Source organism: Protopterus annectens, chromosome 15.part0 (assembly GCF_019279795.1).
Source record: "Protopterus annectens isolate FY-2018-M chromosome 15.part0, PAN1.0, whole genome shotgun sequence".
Lineage (NCBI taxonomy): Eukaryota > Metazoa > Chordata > Ceratodontiformes > Protopteridae > Protopterus > Protopterus annectens.
In genome coordinates, this window is record NC_056749.1 from 543627792 (window position 1) to 543647042 (window position 19251).

The 19251-nt window shown below is 37.8% G+C and overlaps 1 protein-coding gene across 3 annotated transcripts in view; it reads left to right on the forward strand.

Moving 5' to 3' along the window:
- LOC122789915 overlaps nucleotides 1-19251 on the forward strand; it is a 931531-nt gene that overhangs the window by 96183 nt on the left and 816097 nt on the right. For all 3 annotated transcript variants that reach the window (XM_044057371.1, XM_044057370.1, XM_044057372.1), the window contains exon 3: nucleotides 13823-13961. In XM_044057371.1, the coding sequence (XP_043913306.1) occupies nucleotides 13823-13961 (139 nt within the window). The remainder of the gene's footprint in view (nucleotides 1-13822; nucleotides 13962-19251) is intronic.

Below are 19251 nucleotides of genomic sequence, written 5' to 3' on the forward strand. Positions count from 1 at the left end.
TAAGATTCCTATGTCCAGTTGTTATATTGTTTATAACATTCAGTAACTGTTACAGTTGGTATACTTTTTGATTTCAAAATTACCTTTTTAGCAGCCGTCAGCGTTACTTAGTATGGTATGCAATTCATTTTCTGTATCCCAGTTAAAAAATATATTTTTTTAGTTGCAGTAATTGGCTTTCCCAACATTTCTGATAAAGCCTTCGTAAGTACAGTATAATTTTAGTTAACCGGAACTCAAAGAACCAGCAGTCTCAAACAACCAGCAAAAAATGTCAAAGAAATATGGGACAATTTTCATGTGTTGCACTGTCCCCCCCCCCCCCCCCAGGCAGAAAAATACTTTGTTTTTTGAGTTTGAGTTTTAAAAAGGAAACTAGGAATAAATTCCGTCTCCCCAACCTAAGAACAAGCCAAACCAAAGAAATAGTTTAGGGTACAGTATTAGTCAGGCCTTTTTTAATAGTGACTCTCAAGCAGCTAGAAACTGCAGTTATCCAGCATCTACCAGTCCCCATGGGTGCCGGTTAACTGAGAGTTTACTGCAACCAAAGTCTGACAACTCATTGCATTCCCAAAAATTCATGTTCCCAAGTACCCTTTTTTCCTGTTCTAGCTCAAACAATTGCTGTCTGCCTGTGGGAAAAATCTCTAAAGTTTACGTGCGTTATAAAAAATACTTACGCAAACACTTGATGCAAAAATTATAAATCATCTTTAGTTGTGCACCTGGCAGCCTTACCAATAACCTTCCATTGCTTCTTTGTATATTGCCTTTCGATTCCCATTTCCCAGACTTTTTGACGACTTCTGATTTATTACGTTGGTTATCATGCATTGTTTCATATTACCTACTAATTATCCGTTTTTTTACTTACAACTTCATTCTAGGCTCAACTGTAAACTAGTGAATGAAGTATGCAATGACTTTAGTGATAGTGGATATTCCCAAGAACTACTGATTAGTGTAAGAAAGGATGTAGAAAATAATAGGCATACTATGTATAAACCCATTTTTAATATGGATACTGAAGCCAATTCACAGATTTGTACACCTGAAGACAGGAAGCTAAGGTTTCTTACTTCATACTGTACAAAGTCCCATATTGTTAGGAGAGTAATAAATAAATATTGGAGCGTGCTCTTGGCACAGGATGATATTGGGGCATTAGTAGGCAGTAGGCCGTTTTTTACATATAGAAACAAAAAATCCTTAAAAAGTCTATTGTGTTATAAAGATTTTGTCAGTAATACTGATAATCAGCTTAAGGGGACCAATAGAGATATGGTTTGTTGCTATAATTGCAGTTGTTGCAATGATATAGCTTCCTTCTCTAATATTGACTTGGGTTCTAATAACATTTTTGAACACCTGACAACTAAAAGGTCATTTGTTTTTCATGGTATGGCAACATGTGTTTACAGTAATGTGGTCTGTCTAGCAACGTGTGTTGCATGCCCCTCCTTCTATGTTGGGAAAACAACAAGGAAGCTCAAAGAGCGTATTATAGAACATAAATCAGAAATTAGGAGAGGAAGTGAAAATAATGCCCTTTATAAGCATATTAGAGATCATGGAGCAGACCATAAGTTTAAATTTAGGGCCATAGATGTAGTAAGTAAACCACCTAGAGGTGGAGATTTAAGTAATCTGTTGGATATAAGGGAATACGAATGGATTATACGTTTGTCAGCTGATGTATACCCAGGTTTAAATACAGCTGTCTCCTTGAAACCTATATTGGTCAATATACAACATACTAAGTTAAAATAATGATGTGTTTATACATACATACTTTTCATATATTTTTATGCATACAGTTTTTTTATTGCATGAGTTTTTTATATTGTCTATATGTAAAGTAATAATGTATATAAAATAAGTTAAAAAAAATTTTTTTTTGAAAAGTTTTTGTCATGTGATCTTGGCTGCAGGTCACATGATGTCTTTTGGGTGTATATTTAAATGGATGTTTCATTGAACCTTATGTTAATCATTGAGAAAGGGTGTTTTTTCCCGAAAGCTTTGTGTTTTATAAAGGTGCTTTTTATTCAACTGTCGCTTGTGTTTTGTCAACTGTAAACTAGACCAGGACTTTTTTTTTCTACTTAGCATTCCCCTATCCCTTTCTCTTTGTCTGTACTCTTTCAGTCCCAGTAGGAAAGGCAGTCTCCGAATCACAGTCCAAACTTGACTATTCCATTCCAAGTAATTTGCTATAATTACATTGGTTCTTTTGCTATTTTCTCCAGTAAATTATAGCTGCCTCTTGTTTTCTATGCCCCTTCTTGTAGTCATCCCTGTTTGTAAAATCTCTTTTCTCCATTCCTATGTTGGCTTAGTTCTCAAAATATTTTCACAAAGTTGTGTATATTATAATCTGTATGGTTGGCCTGCATCCAGAATTCAACTTTGTCCTTATTTCATGCCACCCTCTCCCCCATTTCAATGTAATTTATTTTCACCTTGAGCTTTAAATGTGTAGGTCTGAAATATCCCTTCAAATCTATCTGGTAATCTCTCCACACTCTCCCAGTTATTGTACCTTGGGAAATATGTAAATTGTCTGGGTTCCTTCTTCTACTAGACATTCTCATATATTTCTTTAGACATCTATCCTCTTGCGTTATGTTTTCCCTTGTAGGTTCCCCTGATACATCATGTCTGTTGCATATTAGGTTCCAGTCCTCATCTGTAAATATTCTGTAGTGAAAAGTTATTTTTACCCAAATTATCTTAAGCTCCATAATAGCAGATGTAGGTGGAATATACATTCATGCTGGTATAATCTTCCTCTGCTTATTAGCATAAATGCTTTATTATTGTCCCCCCCTCTTTCATTATTGGAGCCCTTCTAGCAATCAGCATTATTACTCCCCTTTTCCTTTGTCTCTGATGTGTTGCTTAATGTCCACCCTGAAATAGTTTATTGAATTCAAGTATTTATTTCTATACAAACATATCTTCTGCAACATTTGCTTTTTGTGCCTTACACTTCTTAATATAATTTTATATCTTTGTCTTTTGTCTAAACTTGTGAGGCCATTTACATTCCATGATAATGTGGACATAGCTTTTACTCCCTCCTGTTATACATGACAGTTGTTCAGAATGTGTTTTAAACTTTTAGCTTATATGCACACCTTAATGTTTGGTGGTCTGATCTCTTATTTCGTTGCTTCTTATCTCCACTTGAACCTATGACACATTTTTAAGACTTTTTACTTTAATGAAAGCACTCCAGAAAACTATATTTTTGGAACCCTTGTCCCCTGTTAACTTAGAACAAACATGTACATTTTCAACACATGGTCTACCCCTCCAGATAGGAGCAACTGCCCCAAATAGACAGCTGCAGCCATATTCATTACCTAGTCTAAAATTGACATTACCAATGCTAAAGTGCATGTTAAAGCACATATTCCCTTTTAATCTAATTTATCTATTATTTTCTCCTCTCTACTTCCTTCTCAGATGTGAAAAATACCTTTCATGTGTTCAGTAAGCATTCATTTCTAACTTTAAGAAAAAGTGCACTGTCTATTTTTAAATAAATAAACTAAGCTATGCATTCTTTCAAATATATCAAAATACTGCTGGGGAGATGACTACTTGCATAAGGTATTCACTGCTAACAGTTTCAAACTTCATTTATTTTTCACTGAACTGTTTTTAAGTGATCATTGCACTGTACTTTCTACAACCAACTTGGGATACAGTGTTCAGACATCTTATAATTAATTGCTTTCACCTACAGACTTCTGGTTCCCAGGTTGGTAATGGGGGGGGGGCATCTAGTGACTTTGCAGATGCATAGAATAATCTTTTTAAATTACACACACAACACACTCTTTAGCCCTTTCATGATTAATTGATTGCATCTGTAGATTACTTGGCTCCAAGTGAAAGCCTTTGCTAATGGGGGGGGGGGGTAACTAATGATTTTGCAAGTACAAAACACCAGTTTACATAACTTTTATCATTTTATTTTTCTCAAGCCTTTTTATTTTTTTAAAATCCCTCTAGCTTAAACCGAGGACATTAATTTAGATATTCGCCTCTGTAAATACAAGGGAATTATCTTAATCATGCATGTTAAGTAATCAGTATTTGATTACATCCCCATCTCAACAACCAACGATCACAACATTGTATTAACTTTTACTTGCTTTTGTCTGGCCTTTCTTACTGTTATAGTGTAAGTAAAACGTGGATAGCTTGCAACTAAGAACAAGTACTTTCATATCTATGACGCATACAGCAGTCACTGATGAGGCTTACCCCACCTTACATTTTAACATATCCCTGACTGCCCATTATACAAATCTGCTTTATAACCAGCTGTGTACATTATGAAATGTTTACACAAATATTAAGTTTGATTCAAATTGTTTTGCCTTCTGTTACTACTTCAGTCCTTTCAGTTTCTTTCTGAACATAAATTATGTAAAGTGGGGTATATGCTTTGCACTTTGCCAGTTTGACACAGCCGACAAAATTCAAGACTTTCTCTGCCTTTTTTCTTGCAGAACCATTTTCGCATGTCTATTCCTCAGTATGATAGAATTGATGCTTTATAGTCTCCCATTTATTCATGCATTTCAGATTGTTGCTGGTCTTCCTGATTCTTTTGCATATAGCAAGTTGTATCTCTCCCCTACCTCTCGACATTCCCTAATTGCTGAGGTAAACGTGCCTCTCTCTTGTCTGGTGTGCAGTGAATAATCATTTTCCACAAACACCGTGCAGTCACAGATTTCTAATATTACTCACATGATGTATGGAGGCTTTCCAGCAATACAAAACTAAGAAACCAACACAACTGGAAAAGCAGGAATGACAAGTGTAGATAAAATGGTGTTTAATTTCATTAAACCAGCAAAGATTAACGCTTCACAAAGTAAAAAGTGCGTTTTCGTCTGAGTATTTCCCAGACTTCATCAGATAAATTCCAAATAGAAATGTACCACCCCTTGTGTACTCTCGTACTTTTTAATTAACAGTCAGTTACCTTTTAAAGGTATACTTTCATACAAATATTATTAAAAAATATTGTAAAAACATCCACAAAATAAGTTACTGTTTAAAAAATAAATACACGTGATCTATAATATTGAATATAATAAAAAATGTGCAGTACTGCAACATATGCAAAAGGTGGAAAGTATACATAAATAATATACTAAGTAAAGCTTAGCAGACCTTAATTTTAGTAATGGAACCAGAGAAATGTTATCATTAAGACCAGGGTACCTATTAGCTTTCAAAGCAAACTTCCAATCGGTTTCCTTGTACTCCAGTTTAGTTTCCCATGCTCCCCCTCTCACTTCCCTGGGAACTGACTCGATAACAAAAAAACTAAATCCGGCTCCTCCACATTCTAATGTGTGTTTAAACAATGCATTTTTGTGATTTTTATTTTTCACATAATTCATATATTCATAGATTCTACGTTTTAACTGTCTGTCAGTTTTACCAACATAGAATCCATCACAGGCCTCAAAAGTTACCAAATATATTAAACCAGAGGAGTTAAAATTAGAATAAACTTTTCCTGCCACCTGCTTTTGTCTAGCTGTAATACATATGCCCTCACCTTGAAAAATATGCATACACTGACGACAAGCCTCACATTTGTAAGTACAAGCTTTTTTCTTTGGGAATAGACATTTATATTGTTAGCCTGTTCCAAAAAATGTTTATATTCTGACCCTTTCGGAAAACTACCTTCAATGGTTTACCTTTTAAGTTTTCCAAATCTGTGAGTTCAGAAAATTTAGTCCATTCCCTCTCCAAAACATTTTTAATACAGTGAGCTTCCACACTAAAATCAGTTACAAAAGCCCTATTATAGCCTTATTGTTCTAGTTCTTGCTCTTGCCTGTTACACAATGTAAAGGCCCCTTTACCCAACATTGGGAAATATTTTTCAGCTCTTCCTGCAATAACTTCATTCTTAACTTCCAAAATCAAATCCCTAGGCTAACCCATATCCAAAAAAATATTTTCCAAGACATTACATTTATTGTAAAAAAATCTTCATCCAATGACGTCATGCGGCTTACCCTAACATATTGTCCTTTAACAATGCCCCTCTTTTGAAAAAATGGATGAGCACTGGAAAAACTGATGTAAGAATTGGAAAAGGTCTCTTTCCTATAAACGGTAGACTTAAACCCCCACATATTTTATATATGGAAACATCCAAATAAGTCATACAATCAGATGTTATCTGGTGGGTAAATTTCAAAAAGGATGTAGTCTGTGAAAGGTTGGAAGAGTTTATGCTTGAAAAGAAAGCGAACCATATTGACAAGTTTCCAGTTGCATATTATACTTCATATACTTCCTTTTGTATAACTATCAGTCATAAATTGTACAAATTGCCCAATTCCTGCCTTCCCTGAAATATCACTATTTCTCCTCCTGAGCATTATTCTGCATGTATTGTTCCTGCAGTTTCCATTTATTTCTGTCATTTACTCCTATCCTTTTCTAAGGATCCCACTTCCAGTTTTATCTCTATTACAATGTTCAATACTTCGTGTGCCGTGGTGGTACAGCGGTAGCGTTGTTATCACAGCAAGAGGTTCTCCCGTTCGATTCTCGGTGTGGCTTGGGAGTGCCTTCTGTGTGGAGTCTGCATGTCCTCCCCGTGGTTGGGTAGCGTTAGAAAAACATGCGTGCGTAAATGGGCGTGCCTTTGTTGAAGGTTGGGCGTCGAGCTGGCACCTCGGCGTTTCGTAAAAATCTACTGCCAATCATTAGCGGACCGGAGTTCCGCTGTGGCGACCCCTTACCGGGAAAAAGCCGAAAGACAAACAACAACAACAATAATGTTCACTACTGCAAATACAGTTGGTTTAGACTTTAATTTCCATTTTCTAGTAATTGCTTTTTTTGCCACACATCAGAATTAAACTTGTTTAGACATAACAATACCTTGTTCAGATCCTGTGTCCAGCTCAAAACACTACTTTCCTCAGTTATACCTGTTTTCTCACCCAATATTTCTAACAGAGTACTCTATGGAATTTTTAAAATCTGCCAGCTCCATTGTAGTCTCATAACGTATGTTCCTAGTTGCCTCTTTTTCCTGTCACACCTCCAACATTTGCCATCTAATAGAGGAAAATTTTCTTTGACATCTGCCTGGGGAATAAAAATACCAGTACAACACTTCTAAGCAAAATTCCTAAACCTAAATCATCTTGACTTTGTTGCATATTCGGGAGCCATACATATGTCCTCCCATTGTCCCCTTGTAAATTGCTTATCCAATCTTTCTTCATTGCATTTGCTCTTTAATACTTTAATGGAACCTGTTCCTTTCAGTTTCTGTGATACAGCAGAAAATCTCAGGTTTTCTCTATATGCTCTGTTTTCTAACTCAGTTGTTTTTGATACAGCTTTACTTCAGATGCCTTATGTTCAAACAGACTTTTTCATTTCAGTCTATGCTGATTGCATTTTTTCAGCTTATCTGACTAGCTGGTTAAAGCTGCTACTTCTTTTCCAGGCTTTTATTACCATATTTCGGCTTCTCCTGTTAGGGGTCACCACAGTGGATCGCCAGTCCACAGATTGATTGGAAGTGAATTTTTTATGGTGTCGAGTTGCCAGCCCAGCATCTAACCTTCACAGACTGCGCACACACTCGCACACGCATCTACTGCATGTTTTTAAAGCTCAATTCGATCGCAGGGAGGACATGGAGACTCCACACAGAAGGCACTCCAGCCAAGAATTGAACTGGAGAACCTCTTGCTGTGAGGCGACAACGCTAACCTCTGCACCACTGTGGCCACCTTACTTGACTTTATATATTCCTTCAGTGTAGCACTTTTTAAAGACCTCGGAGTGTTTTGATTTTTTTCTATAAATTATTGAAGACCCCAGCCGCTGTGGTGCAGCGGTAGCGTTGTTGCCTCACAGCAAGAGGTTCTCCTGTTCGATTCTTGGCTGGAGTGCCTTCTGTGTGGAGTATGCATGTCCTCCCTGCGGTCGTGGCGTTCGAAAGACATGCGTGAATGGGTGTACCTTCGCTGAAGGTTGGGCATCGGGCTGGCAACTCGGCACCATAAAAATCTACTGCCAATCATTAGCGGACCGGCGTTCCGCTGTGGCGACCCCTAACCGGGAAAGGCCGAAAAGACAAAAAAAAAAAAAAAATTGAAGACAGTTTCCTATAACAAAGCTGAAACTTGAACTGCTTTTTGCTGAGCAGCTGCGAGATTTTTTTCTGTCCAGAGATTTTCCCTTTCTCTTTTTCTGGTTGCTTTTCACTTACTTTGTAGAAATTTCTTCTTTGCTGTTATTTTAGGCAATGTAATTGAGCCAGTAAGTAAATTTTACCCATACTGCAATTTTTTACTGCCCCCCCCCCCCCCAAAAAAAAGCTTCAATATTTAGTCTGGGAGAACACTAATTAAGTTTTTTATCAATATGCTGGCATCATGGAAGTTTGTTTGGCTCCTTCTTGGAGTAGGTAACCAAAGTTCACCACTAATGAGCCTAATCACTGATTCACTTTGGCTATTATTTCTTCACATTTTTACTGACCCTACTGTAGGACAGGGTTTGTTCATTTGTTTGTTCATTAATTTTTTCCTGTAGTTGTCCCCTTAATCTGTTTCAAGGTCACAGAGTCCACAGGGCAAAAAGCAGAGAAACTAATTCTGAGCAAGATATTGGTCCATAATAGGACATGTGTGCTATTTTCCACATGGTATTCATACTAAATTTGCAGTTTGAGGGATTTCCAGTTTACGTACATCATATCTTTGGGATGTGAGATGGAACACTGGAGCACCTGGAGAAAATCTATGACATATTCAAGCCCGTTTGTAATGCAGAGGGCATCCAATCTAAAAAAAAATCAAGGACACAAGGCAGTGCAAAGTCTACATTTTTAGAATGTCAGGTTGCACAAATATTTTTTTATTTTTTTTAAAGCTTAAATGCAGCGGTAGTAATACTGCCTTGGCATATTTGCCATGAACATGCAACAGTTTTCTAATGGAATGTGTGCCACAATATTTATCTGCTGCAGTTTGGCAGTATTTAAAACATAAGTTTAGGATTACATATTGTATTAGAGCATTATTCTACTAGGTGAAGTTAAATATTTTTAGGTTAGTTCAGTGATTAGATTGGTAGATGTCTGTGAAACTTCAGCAGAATAAAAGTGATGCAGGACAGATTGATTAAAAATGATCTGTATAAAAGAATGTGTTGGTTTGATTTTGCTACTCAAAGCAAATGTGAGAATTTTATAGGTACTGTACTTGATACTTAAAGTACATATTGTACATTTGGATAAAAGAAGCCGTCCTTTAGTAGCAGGAAATGGTGATGAGGGAGAATGTTTGGTCATATGATTTTGTAGAAAGATAGCAAGGTTAGTCTTTCATATTTGCAACTGGTAGAAAGGACAGTAAAGAACATCTTATTATTCAGAAGTGGAAATAATTTGATAATTTGTTTGTAGACACTCTAAAAGATTCTTTTTGGGAGTCCTGAACAGCCAATGAAGAAGTGTTCATGCTGCCAGCGGATCCTGCCATCAGGTAGTGCCACAGTTAGGCCCTAGACATCAGGCAGCTGTTTGAGATGTGGTGGGACTTGTCCTTGTTGGTGCTGAAATACGGTCTTAAGAGAGCATGGACTTATGCCAACACTGGGTATAGTGGAGTCCTTTCTGGTCCTTGTGCCACGTTTGGCAGTTATGTCCCATAGCATCAGTCCCTTTGCTCTTTACACAGTTGTTGCCAGCTTGTATTGAATAGTAGGTTGATGAGGGCCTCCCTCTGGAGGCCACTACATGTGAGGTAGATGATCCCTTCTTTTGTGGAAGTTTGAGGATCATTAACTTTACAAGCTTGTGGCCCCATTTCTTCATGCCATAGATGCCTAAAAGGATATCTGGAGAAGCTGGAAGAGGATCCCTGAGCATTTCTATTCCATAAAGTATTTTATGAAGGATGTCATCATTAACTCTGGAAGCACCTGGATTCTATTACTTTGGGTGTTAGGAAAGTTGATGCTGTCTGTAGCCATAGGCTGATAAAAATAATTTTCTGATTTAGCATACTAGAGCCAAACCTCTTTGTGATCTTTTTATTCAAGCACAGTAGAGGCTGCAGTATTTTGCCACCCTGATACTTGAGAATTCCAAAGGAAAGAGAGCATTCAGCTCTGCTTTGTTGGGACTTTGATATCTTGGCTCCACCAACTGTTTTTCTCGAGTGCCATTCCTTCCTAGCAGATAATACATTTGAAAAGCTTTCCGTATTTCCCGAGTTGATGTTTAAGGGGGAGATGGCCAAAGCACTGTTTTTGGCTTCCACAGGGGGCTAACACATGACTCACTGCAGTATTGACTTTGAGTCTGCCGCATAAGCTGTGACATCAGCAGTCATGTAACTTTGCAGGATGGTATGGCTGATGCTAGGATTTCTTTGATTATGGAAAAAGTCAGACAGCCCATCTTGGGTATCTCTTTCTGGGGGGTGAGGATCAGTTCAGTTAATTCTTACATGACCTGATGGGTGGAAACTGGTCCTTTCATATGGTAGACAACCTTTACACCTCTTCATATATTTTTATTCTTCTGATCTTAACCCCCCCTCAAAAGGAGAAGCCTCCTTAATGACAAAGAAGATTCTTTAATTGGCTCACATTCGGCAGCTCAGTGGTGCCAACCAGATCACAGAAGAGGACAACTCTGTAAGTCGTGCTGTTATAGTCCTGACGGTGATTTAGGACTGCCCATGGGGAAAATCAGTTTTCTTGAGTTCCTTGACTTGGAGGGGCCATCTTGAATGACCGGTGGGTTCTTACCTTGGTCATGGAGGTGCACATCTTAGAGCTCTTAGATTATTTGTTATTCTGCCAAGAAGAGTAACCATTTGGAATGTCAGGACATGCTGGACAGAGTCCTGAAAAACGGACTATACGTATGCTAAATCTGAGATGGCCATTTCTTGGACTGTTCCCTCTTCTCTGTGGTATGGTGATCTTGGAGTTGGTATATTTAAGTTTGGGGCATATGGTGGACTTGCCCTCCCAGGGGGAAGGGATGCAGGAGGGCTTCTCTCCCTTGCAAAAAAAAAAAAGTTTAAAAGAGAAGAGCTATCCTCAAGATTTGCTCTATTCCTGGGTTTTCGGTCTTTTTTGGAGGGGGGGGGGGGTTTGCATTTGGCATTTCAAGTGCTGATGTTTCAGTAGGGAAGCCAACAAAAAGGGCTTAATTCAGGGGCAATCATCTTCAGAGGCATATAAAAGTTTACTGGATTTAAATGATCGCAACACAAAAGAATTGAGACAGAACTGGGGTGAGAGGTTTCTTCTGGGTATCTAAATATGTAACAAATATGTAACAAAATCAAGATAATTCAGAATATTTGCTCGGAAATATCTACATAGATGTTTATGTACATCCAATGGAGTGGTAAAGATGTTGCCACAGTTAGAGGAGAGGCCGTGGAGGTGAGGGGGACTGGAAATTTGGGATTGTATTTATACTTATGTACTCCAAAATACTTGTAACAAAGCGCTGGATGAAATTAAAACACAACATCTTGCTCAAATGCTGTTACTCTGTCTTATGTGTTACTGTGTTTTAGTAGTTTTTGAAAATTGTATTGTACTTGTTAACTTTGTTGATATCAGCTTTGTAATGTTTGTATATGGAGCTTTTCTCCCCGGACCTCCGTTGAAAATGGGCTCATTTTCGGCCCAATGGACTTTCCCGATTTAATAAATTGCAAATAAATAACAATCCTGAGAGGCTGTACATGAATTCTGTGGTAAGGTGAAATGAAACGATTTCTGAGAACTGATCATAGGCAGTTACTAGGCTGTTAGCCCTGATGCCCTTACAAGCCTCGCCAAGAATTTAGCCCATGTTTCAACAAGTCAGCACCCCTATGCCTCTGTCCAGCAGGGACACAGGTGGAATCCCAGGAGTGTATTTTCTGTTCCCCATCCAGTTATCCAGGTCGCGCTTAAAAGGGTTTAATCAGGTAATCTGCTTCATGTGGAGATGGAGTCTATTCCACAAAAGGGGGAGTCTCTGGGACAAAAATCTCTCCCACCAATGAGTCCTGTTGATGTCACAAACCAGACTGAGGTCTCATGTGTGGGTTACTCGAGTGGAGCTTGACTTACGGATATGCAGCAATGTCATCAGGGCAGGATCTGAGATTGCTTTGTATGCCAGAGGTCACCTCTGAGGAGTCTGTAGCAGACTGAGTAGAGGAACAGGGCTTTTAGCATATCTGTGTAGGGTAGATGTTTGAGGCCCTGGATTCTCTGGATGAAGAACCTCTATGGTCTATCCAGCTGCTGCATGTTCTTAGTAAGGTACATGTCGAAAGGGGCATTGTACTCAATAAGGGTCTTATAAGGGAAGACTACAGGGATGTTATGACCACCTTTTTCCTGGATGAGATGCCCTTACTATAATGAGGTGGACCATGTAGAAAGCTTTCTGTACAACCGAGGCAGTATGGTGGTCAAAAGTCATATTGCAATCAACCTGGGTGCCCAAGTCCCTCGTGACTGACTGCATGCTTAGTACCTTATTATCAATGTGATAATTTGTGGGGACGTTACTCTTCCTAAAAGGGGGGGATGATTATGCATTTTTTGGCATTCAGTTGCAGGCCATGTTTCTGGCACCAGTCATTTGTTTGGGTGAGATCCTCTTGGAGGATGTCCACATCACTAGGGGAATTGATGACAGCATCCAGCTTGCAGTCATCTGCAAACGTGGTCAGCCGTAGCCCACTAGATTTGGCCTGCAGCCCCGAGAAGTGTATCCCAAACAGCAGAGACCCCAGGATAAATATGAATTGTCAGATTAGTTTGTAATGTGTATTTTGTTTTGTTGGTTACTTGTTGGACAGTGAGGAACATAGTCTTTAAGAACGTTTGTTAAAGTAAAGTGAGATAGTGCTAGCAATGACATGTTTTGTAAGTACTGGTTAACCAAAAAGTAGAGGAAGTAGTATTACTATAAAAGTAGACTTGTGTTAAGCATTTAACAAAAGATGGATGAGTTCATTTCCACCCTGGATCTCTGTACCTTGAATGCTCACATTATTGACATGAAGGTGTGGATGGACAGCACTCCAAATGATGATTATACCTGTGCTACCACTGTGCACTTGGGTGATGGTGCTGGCCATGATAGGTGCTTTTTCACACATCATGTTTGGGGGTTGTTTAATTTATTGTTGACCTTTCTCTAGTGTGTTCTGAAGTGACATGAAGTAGCATATTAGCATCCTAAACAATGGCAGAGTAGCTTTTACTGGCTGTCTTGGTACAGGAGTGCACATGCTACGGGTATCTTATGGTATTTCATGCTCATTCTCAAAGTGGGGGGGGGGGGTTCTTGTAGGATATAACATGCCATTCCCACCATATGATTGCTTTGGGGAACCACTTCCTTCCCTGCTGTCACCACTAGTAGGATTGCATGGAAAGTTCAAGGGTGCCTAGGGTCTCCAGGGTTAAATGAGAGAGTTTCAGATGCTTTGAGGCAGATGTAATGTTATCTTTAGCAGGAGTAGGAGAAAATAAAATTTAGGTTGCCTTGCAGTGACAACTTATCCACTGGGTAGAGTGGTTTTAGTTTAATGGGGCCAAGTAGTCTTTTTATGCTGTTGCATTATACATTTATACTGTGTTTAGACGGTGAACATGCAGATTTATCGTGGACATTACGGTTATTTCACTGTCAATGTTCTTTGGCACCTTCTGTATTTGCCTTGTACCGTAATGTATATATATTTTTTTGTTTGTTTCGTTACAGTTAAATGCAAATGTACAAAATATCCTGCAGGCCTCAGGAGTGGAGTTTAGGGATGAGTATAAGAAGGCAAAGATACAACTGACTGAAGTTCTCGGTATCATCCTTGACCTCAGTATATGCTTTCATATGAAACAAACAGGTGAGGCTTTTCTTACTTGAGGTCGCTTCCTGATGTAGCTGTTGAAATGGAAACTATGTATTGTGCTTTACCTTCTAATTTACCTGGTGGATATGTGGCTTTGGTAATCTGTGGACTTGTCAGTAATTGTTGTGACTACTTCAGAAGAGATGACCATTTTTGTGGCATGAATTTTTTTGCCACTAATAGGAAAAGAATTGTAATTATTTTATTTTTATTTGTTTTAGTAAGTTATCAGGTGGGGAACTTGCTTTTTTTTTTTGTGCCAAACCTCCATTTTTGGTGTCACTGCCGCTACAGCTTGAGGTAGTGTTAAGTGTTCATTTAATTTGCATGAATGGATATGTCCCAATAAACCACTGATGCTTCTTCAGGAAAAGATGTATATTGATTTCCAAAATAGTTTTGTGTTGTGGCTTTCATTTGCCTGTCTAGAATATTATTTTTTGTTTTTCTAACTTCCTTTTTGCCTGTGGTTCCACTGTCAATGTCTGTTGAAATTCTACTTTTTCTTTGGCAGCATCAGTTCTGTTGGCTGGCATGCTTTGACATGGAACCAGAAATTTCTTTCTGTGTAGTAGCTTAACCAGTTTGTGGTAACCAGTTTGCCCTGTTTGACAATACTCTCACATTTTCTATAATCACTAGTACTTGTTTTACATTGTGGGACCATCCTTTGCACAATTTTAGTCTTTTGTCCTTTGCTTTATGGTGCTACTGCATAGCTGAAGCTTTTACAGCCTTTTCCATCTTTAGTTGGTTTCTTTTGCTACAGATAGTTTAACAGGAGAATTAATGGGCATCTTAAGTTTGTATCTCTCAGTCGGTTAGATTTTCGGGCTGGCTGTGGTTCAGATAGTGGTTTTCCCAGCATCTGGTGATCCATTGTGTGCTGTCATCTCCTTTCGGTCAGCTTGCCTCAGTTTTGTTTTTTTTTATGGGGTTCACCATCTTGATTCCTTTCAGCCCCGGTGGGCTGCAGTTATTCAAGAGTTTACATCTGTTTTGCCTATATTAACACTTGATGGCTGTCCTGGACTGTGGAGTAATCAGATGCGTTTAGAAGTGTGGCTTCTTTTGCTCTTGTTAGTTATACCCCCCCACCACCACTACCACCGATGACTTACATGAAGGTACTGTTACCAGTCTTGCATGGTTAAACTGGATTTTTTTTTTTTGAGGAAAATAACAATCCAAATGGATGAAGACGTAATCCACACGTAAATAAAAACTTCCAGTGCAAGAGTAGCCAGTTAAACACCGTAGATGCGGATGAAATGTAATACTTTTAATGAAAGGCAAAAAAACAAATAAAAAAAAAACACCAAGTAAAATAGATGAGTGATTTCACTCCAGTCCTGGAGCTTCATCAGATCTAATTAAAGCGGAGCTTGAGGCTATTTAAAAGTACAATGATTCTGAAGTTACTTATTTAGGTCACGTGACCTGAACAGAGATCTTAAGGGAACATGCTCATTCAAACCTTTTCCCTTATCACTTTGCATTTCTAGAATCCATTTAGTTTCTAAACATTGTCTTATTGCTAACATTACCACCCCTGATGCACTTGTTCAATAAATGTAATACAAGCAATTTAAATTTATTGTAGTCCCAGTAATAAAAAAAAACATGTTTACATAAGGCATTCTTTTTATCTTTCCTGGAAATATCATAAATGTGCTCACAAATTTGGTCTTTAAGCATTCTGTTTGTTTTACCAACATAACTGCTACATGCTAGGCAGGTTGGAAGATGACACCAAATCAGAGCTCTTGCAGTTCGCAAAGAAATCAAACTTGTACACATAGTCATAACTTGTACACATAGTCATGGGATGTTCATAAAATAGTTAGCAAATACTGACGCATATTACAGTCTTTGTAGGGGTGTGTGCCTTTTCTATTTGTTGTAGGTTATTTCCTAGCAAAAGGTTTATAGCCTAACGTTCTCTTGGAAAATGTTCTTAAAATGGAAATCTCCTAGAATAGATTTATTTCTATCATTACAGGTTAGGACATGCCAGTGCCTCTTAATAATATCACATATAGAGCTGACGTCATTGGAGTAAGTTATACTCATTTTTAATATATTTTTCCTGTGGGGCCAACGCTGTTAGATTGCTATTACAGTCTTGAGATGAGAAATGAGGTCTAGCATAATCTTTCCTTTGTGACATGACATCATCTTGTGTTTTACTTATTTCATGTTCAGGGTAGCATCTACTAAGCAGGTCACTGGACAGTTCATTGAATACAGATAGGTATGCTGGGTTGAATACCAATGATCAGGCAATGCTAAGAATCTGCCCCTTCACAGGATTCTGTCTGTGCATTGTGCTACACCTTCTGCAGGGTTTCTTATAGACCTCCGTTTCTAAGATATGTTGTTTTTTGGTAATTTTTTCATCCAAAAAAATCTATAGTCTTAGCTGAAAACTTAAAAGTGAGTCTTAAAAAATGTGTTGTCTTCTGTAAATATTCCACAAAGTCATGTAACAGAGGAGTGGGGCCTATCCAGATGAAAAGGCATCATCCACAAATCTGCCATAAAAAGAAATATATTGTTGAAATAAATTGGCATTATCTAAGACATAGAGTATCTCACAGCATGCAAGAACCAAATTTGCATAACTGATGGCACAGGATGTGCCCATGGCTACACCTACTTTTTGTATATAAAATACATCATTTAACTTAAAAATATTGTTTATCAGAATGATCTCTAATAGAGAGCCTTTCAAGTGGATGTGAGTTGCTGTTAAATCAGAAAATACAAATAATGTAATAAAGTCGATACTGACATCATTTGGTATTACTGTAAATAGTGAGGTTGCATCCATTGTAACCAGTAAAAAAGCCTCATTTCTATTAGAACCAGACCATTCACACAATGATATAAAAAAGTGCTTGATGTCCCTCAAGACTGATTTGACCTTTTCTAATACAGGTCAGAGTTGTTTTTCAACATATATTGATAGGGGGTCAGTAGCCCACCCTCTACCCAAAGCATAGGTGGTTTATTTAAGGACTTGTGAATCTTGTGGAGGCCATACATCATGGTAAAACTAGGGTATTCAACAGTGAAGAACTCAAGCAAATCATTCCGAATGTTACATTCTAAAGATAAATCAGACATTGTAGAACAAGTACGTAATAGTAATTTCTCAACTTTAATTTTAGAGCACATTCCATACGTATATTCATATGATAACATGTCCAACAGATTTTCAACATAGTGGAAGATGTCCATTAGAACAGTGGCACTTTCTTTATCTGCTGATCTGATGTACAAGTGTTCTATCGTGACCAAATCCATCAAGGCTTTTATATTGCACCTCTGTAAGGTTATAAAAGTCTTTATGATGTTTTGCCGCAGAAATTCACAAATGTCTTTTTCACAAAGCTTAAGAACTGTATCCACTAAAGGTGGGTTAGCAGGTACAAATTGACTTGGTCTCTTGTATACATTGCTCTGTGCAGAATTATTAAGTCAATAGAGCCGTTTGAGGGAGTTATTCCTGAGAAATAACCTCAAGTCTGCCAGTACTTCACATAAAATGGAACCTCTGGATGGAATAAAAGACAGGTTCTTATTTAAGACTTGCTGTTGCTTGGGTGTTAGGTGTCAGGGTACTGAAAGAAATATTCACTTTCCGGTCTGAGAAATCTTTCTCCTTACTGCTGAGCATAGTTTGAGCTGTTTTGCCTGAAATGTCCTTTTCTGGACCTGTCTCCCTTTGCTCTGAGAGCAGCCTTTTTTCTCTCTGATGGGTAATGACTCTGGAAGATGTACCTCTTAAAAAGCATCTGCATCAGTAAGTCTATTACAAGAACTTCCAGTAGATTTTTTTTTTCCTTGGAACAGTTCTCATTAGACACTGTCTGTTGTCTTATTGGATATAGCCAATGGGTTCACCTCTGGTGCATTAGAAGGGGAGAGCAGTGAAATATTGCCATCTTTCAACTGAGGTTGCAGTCTGTCCAAGGCAGTAGTTAGATGGCTAGTAGAATTCTTCCCTTCATGGTGATTGCTTTTTGAGAGGTTTCAGTCCTGGGCCACAAAAAATGAGGCTTGATGTAGCAACGTTATCTTGTTCTCCCTCAACCATTTCTTTTTCCCATAGTGCTTTGTATGATTCCTGCCAGACATAAGGAAGCCACTTTGAATTCCCTTGCCATTGGTATATAATGGTCTTTGTGTGAGTCACTGTTATTTTCTTTACCTTCTGTAAAAGGACTGCTTCTTTTCTGTCTCTAATCACCCTCATTTATGTTTGGCTCTGAGTTTGTTTTACACTATACTTAGAAGTTATCCAGCTACAGCCAGAAAAGTAACTAAACTGCAGACCTTTGTTCCTGTGAAATTGATTCTGCAAGGGTCTCCGTGCAATGACAGTTTTAACACCTCTGTAGTAGTGTGGGGGGAGGGGGCTCTCAATTTCTCTTTAACTACAAAATAACAAGATCACCTTAATGCATCAAGCCCCATGTAGCCATGTTGTAGAAAACGGGTTAAAATTACAAATAAAGCACTTGAGTGATTTTGAGGTGTTAAAATAGGTCAGGAAACAGTGAAAAAAGTTGTTTTTTTTTAGTTCTAGGGTGGAGTTTTCCTTTAACAAAGATCACTTTTGTACCAAATAATACTTCATAAGGTTTGTGTGTTAAAAAAAATCATAATATAAATGGACATATGTAACACCTAAGTGGGCTGAAAACCATAGCTGTGATTGCTAAGGTGTATATGTTTTTTACACACAAACCTGATGGAGTATTTATTTGGTACGAAAGTGATCTTGGTTAAATGTGTTTCAGTTTATAAGTTAGTAATATTAATTCTGATAGATGTTTAGTGGTAGTTCTTTTTGGGTGTTAGTGAGCTGGTTTCTTAAAGTATGGATTAATAGATTAGCTTTAATAAGCTGTTTTTATATATGAATTTCTCTCTAGCTTTTAAGTTTCAGTTCTAAGATAGCACAGTCTCTGTTTACACTATGGTGTTAAGGGAAAGGGGGACTTGGTTAAAGGAATGAGTTTAATCCTTTTATTGCTCTTAACAGAACCATCCTCTGTAATCCCTCCCTTGCTCCAAATAACCTGATTATATATAAATTAATGAATGTCTTTAATGCTTTTCATTATACTCCACTAGGATTGCTTGTTTGATTGTTTCAATAAAGGATATTACATTTTTAACTCAACTGTGAACTACCATCTGTTTTATTATTTTGTAGTACGTATTTTAAAGTTTGAATTTTATTAGTGAACTAGGTACATAATATATTTCAAGG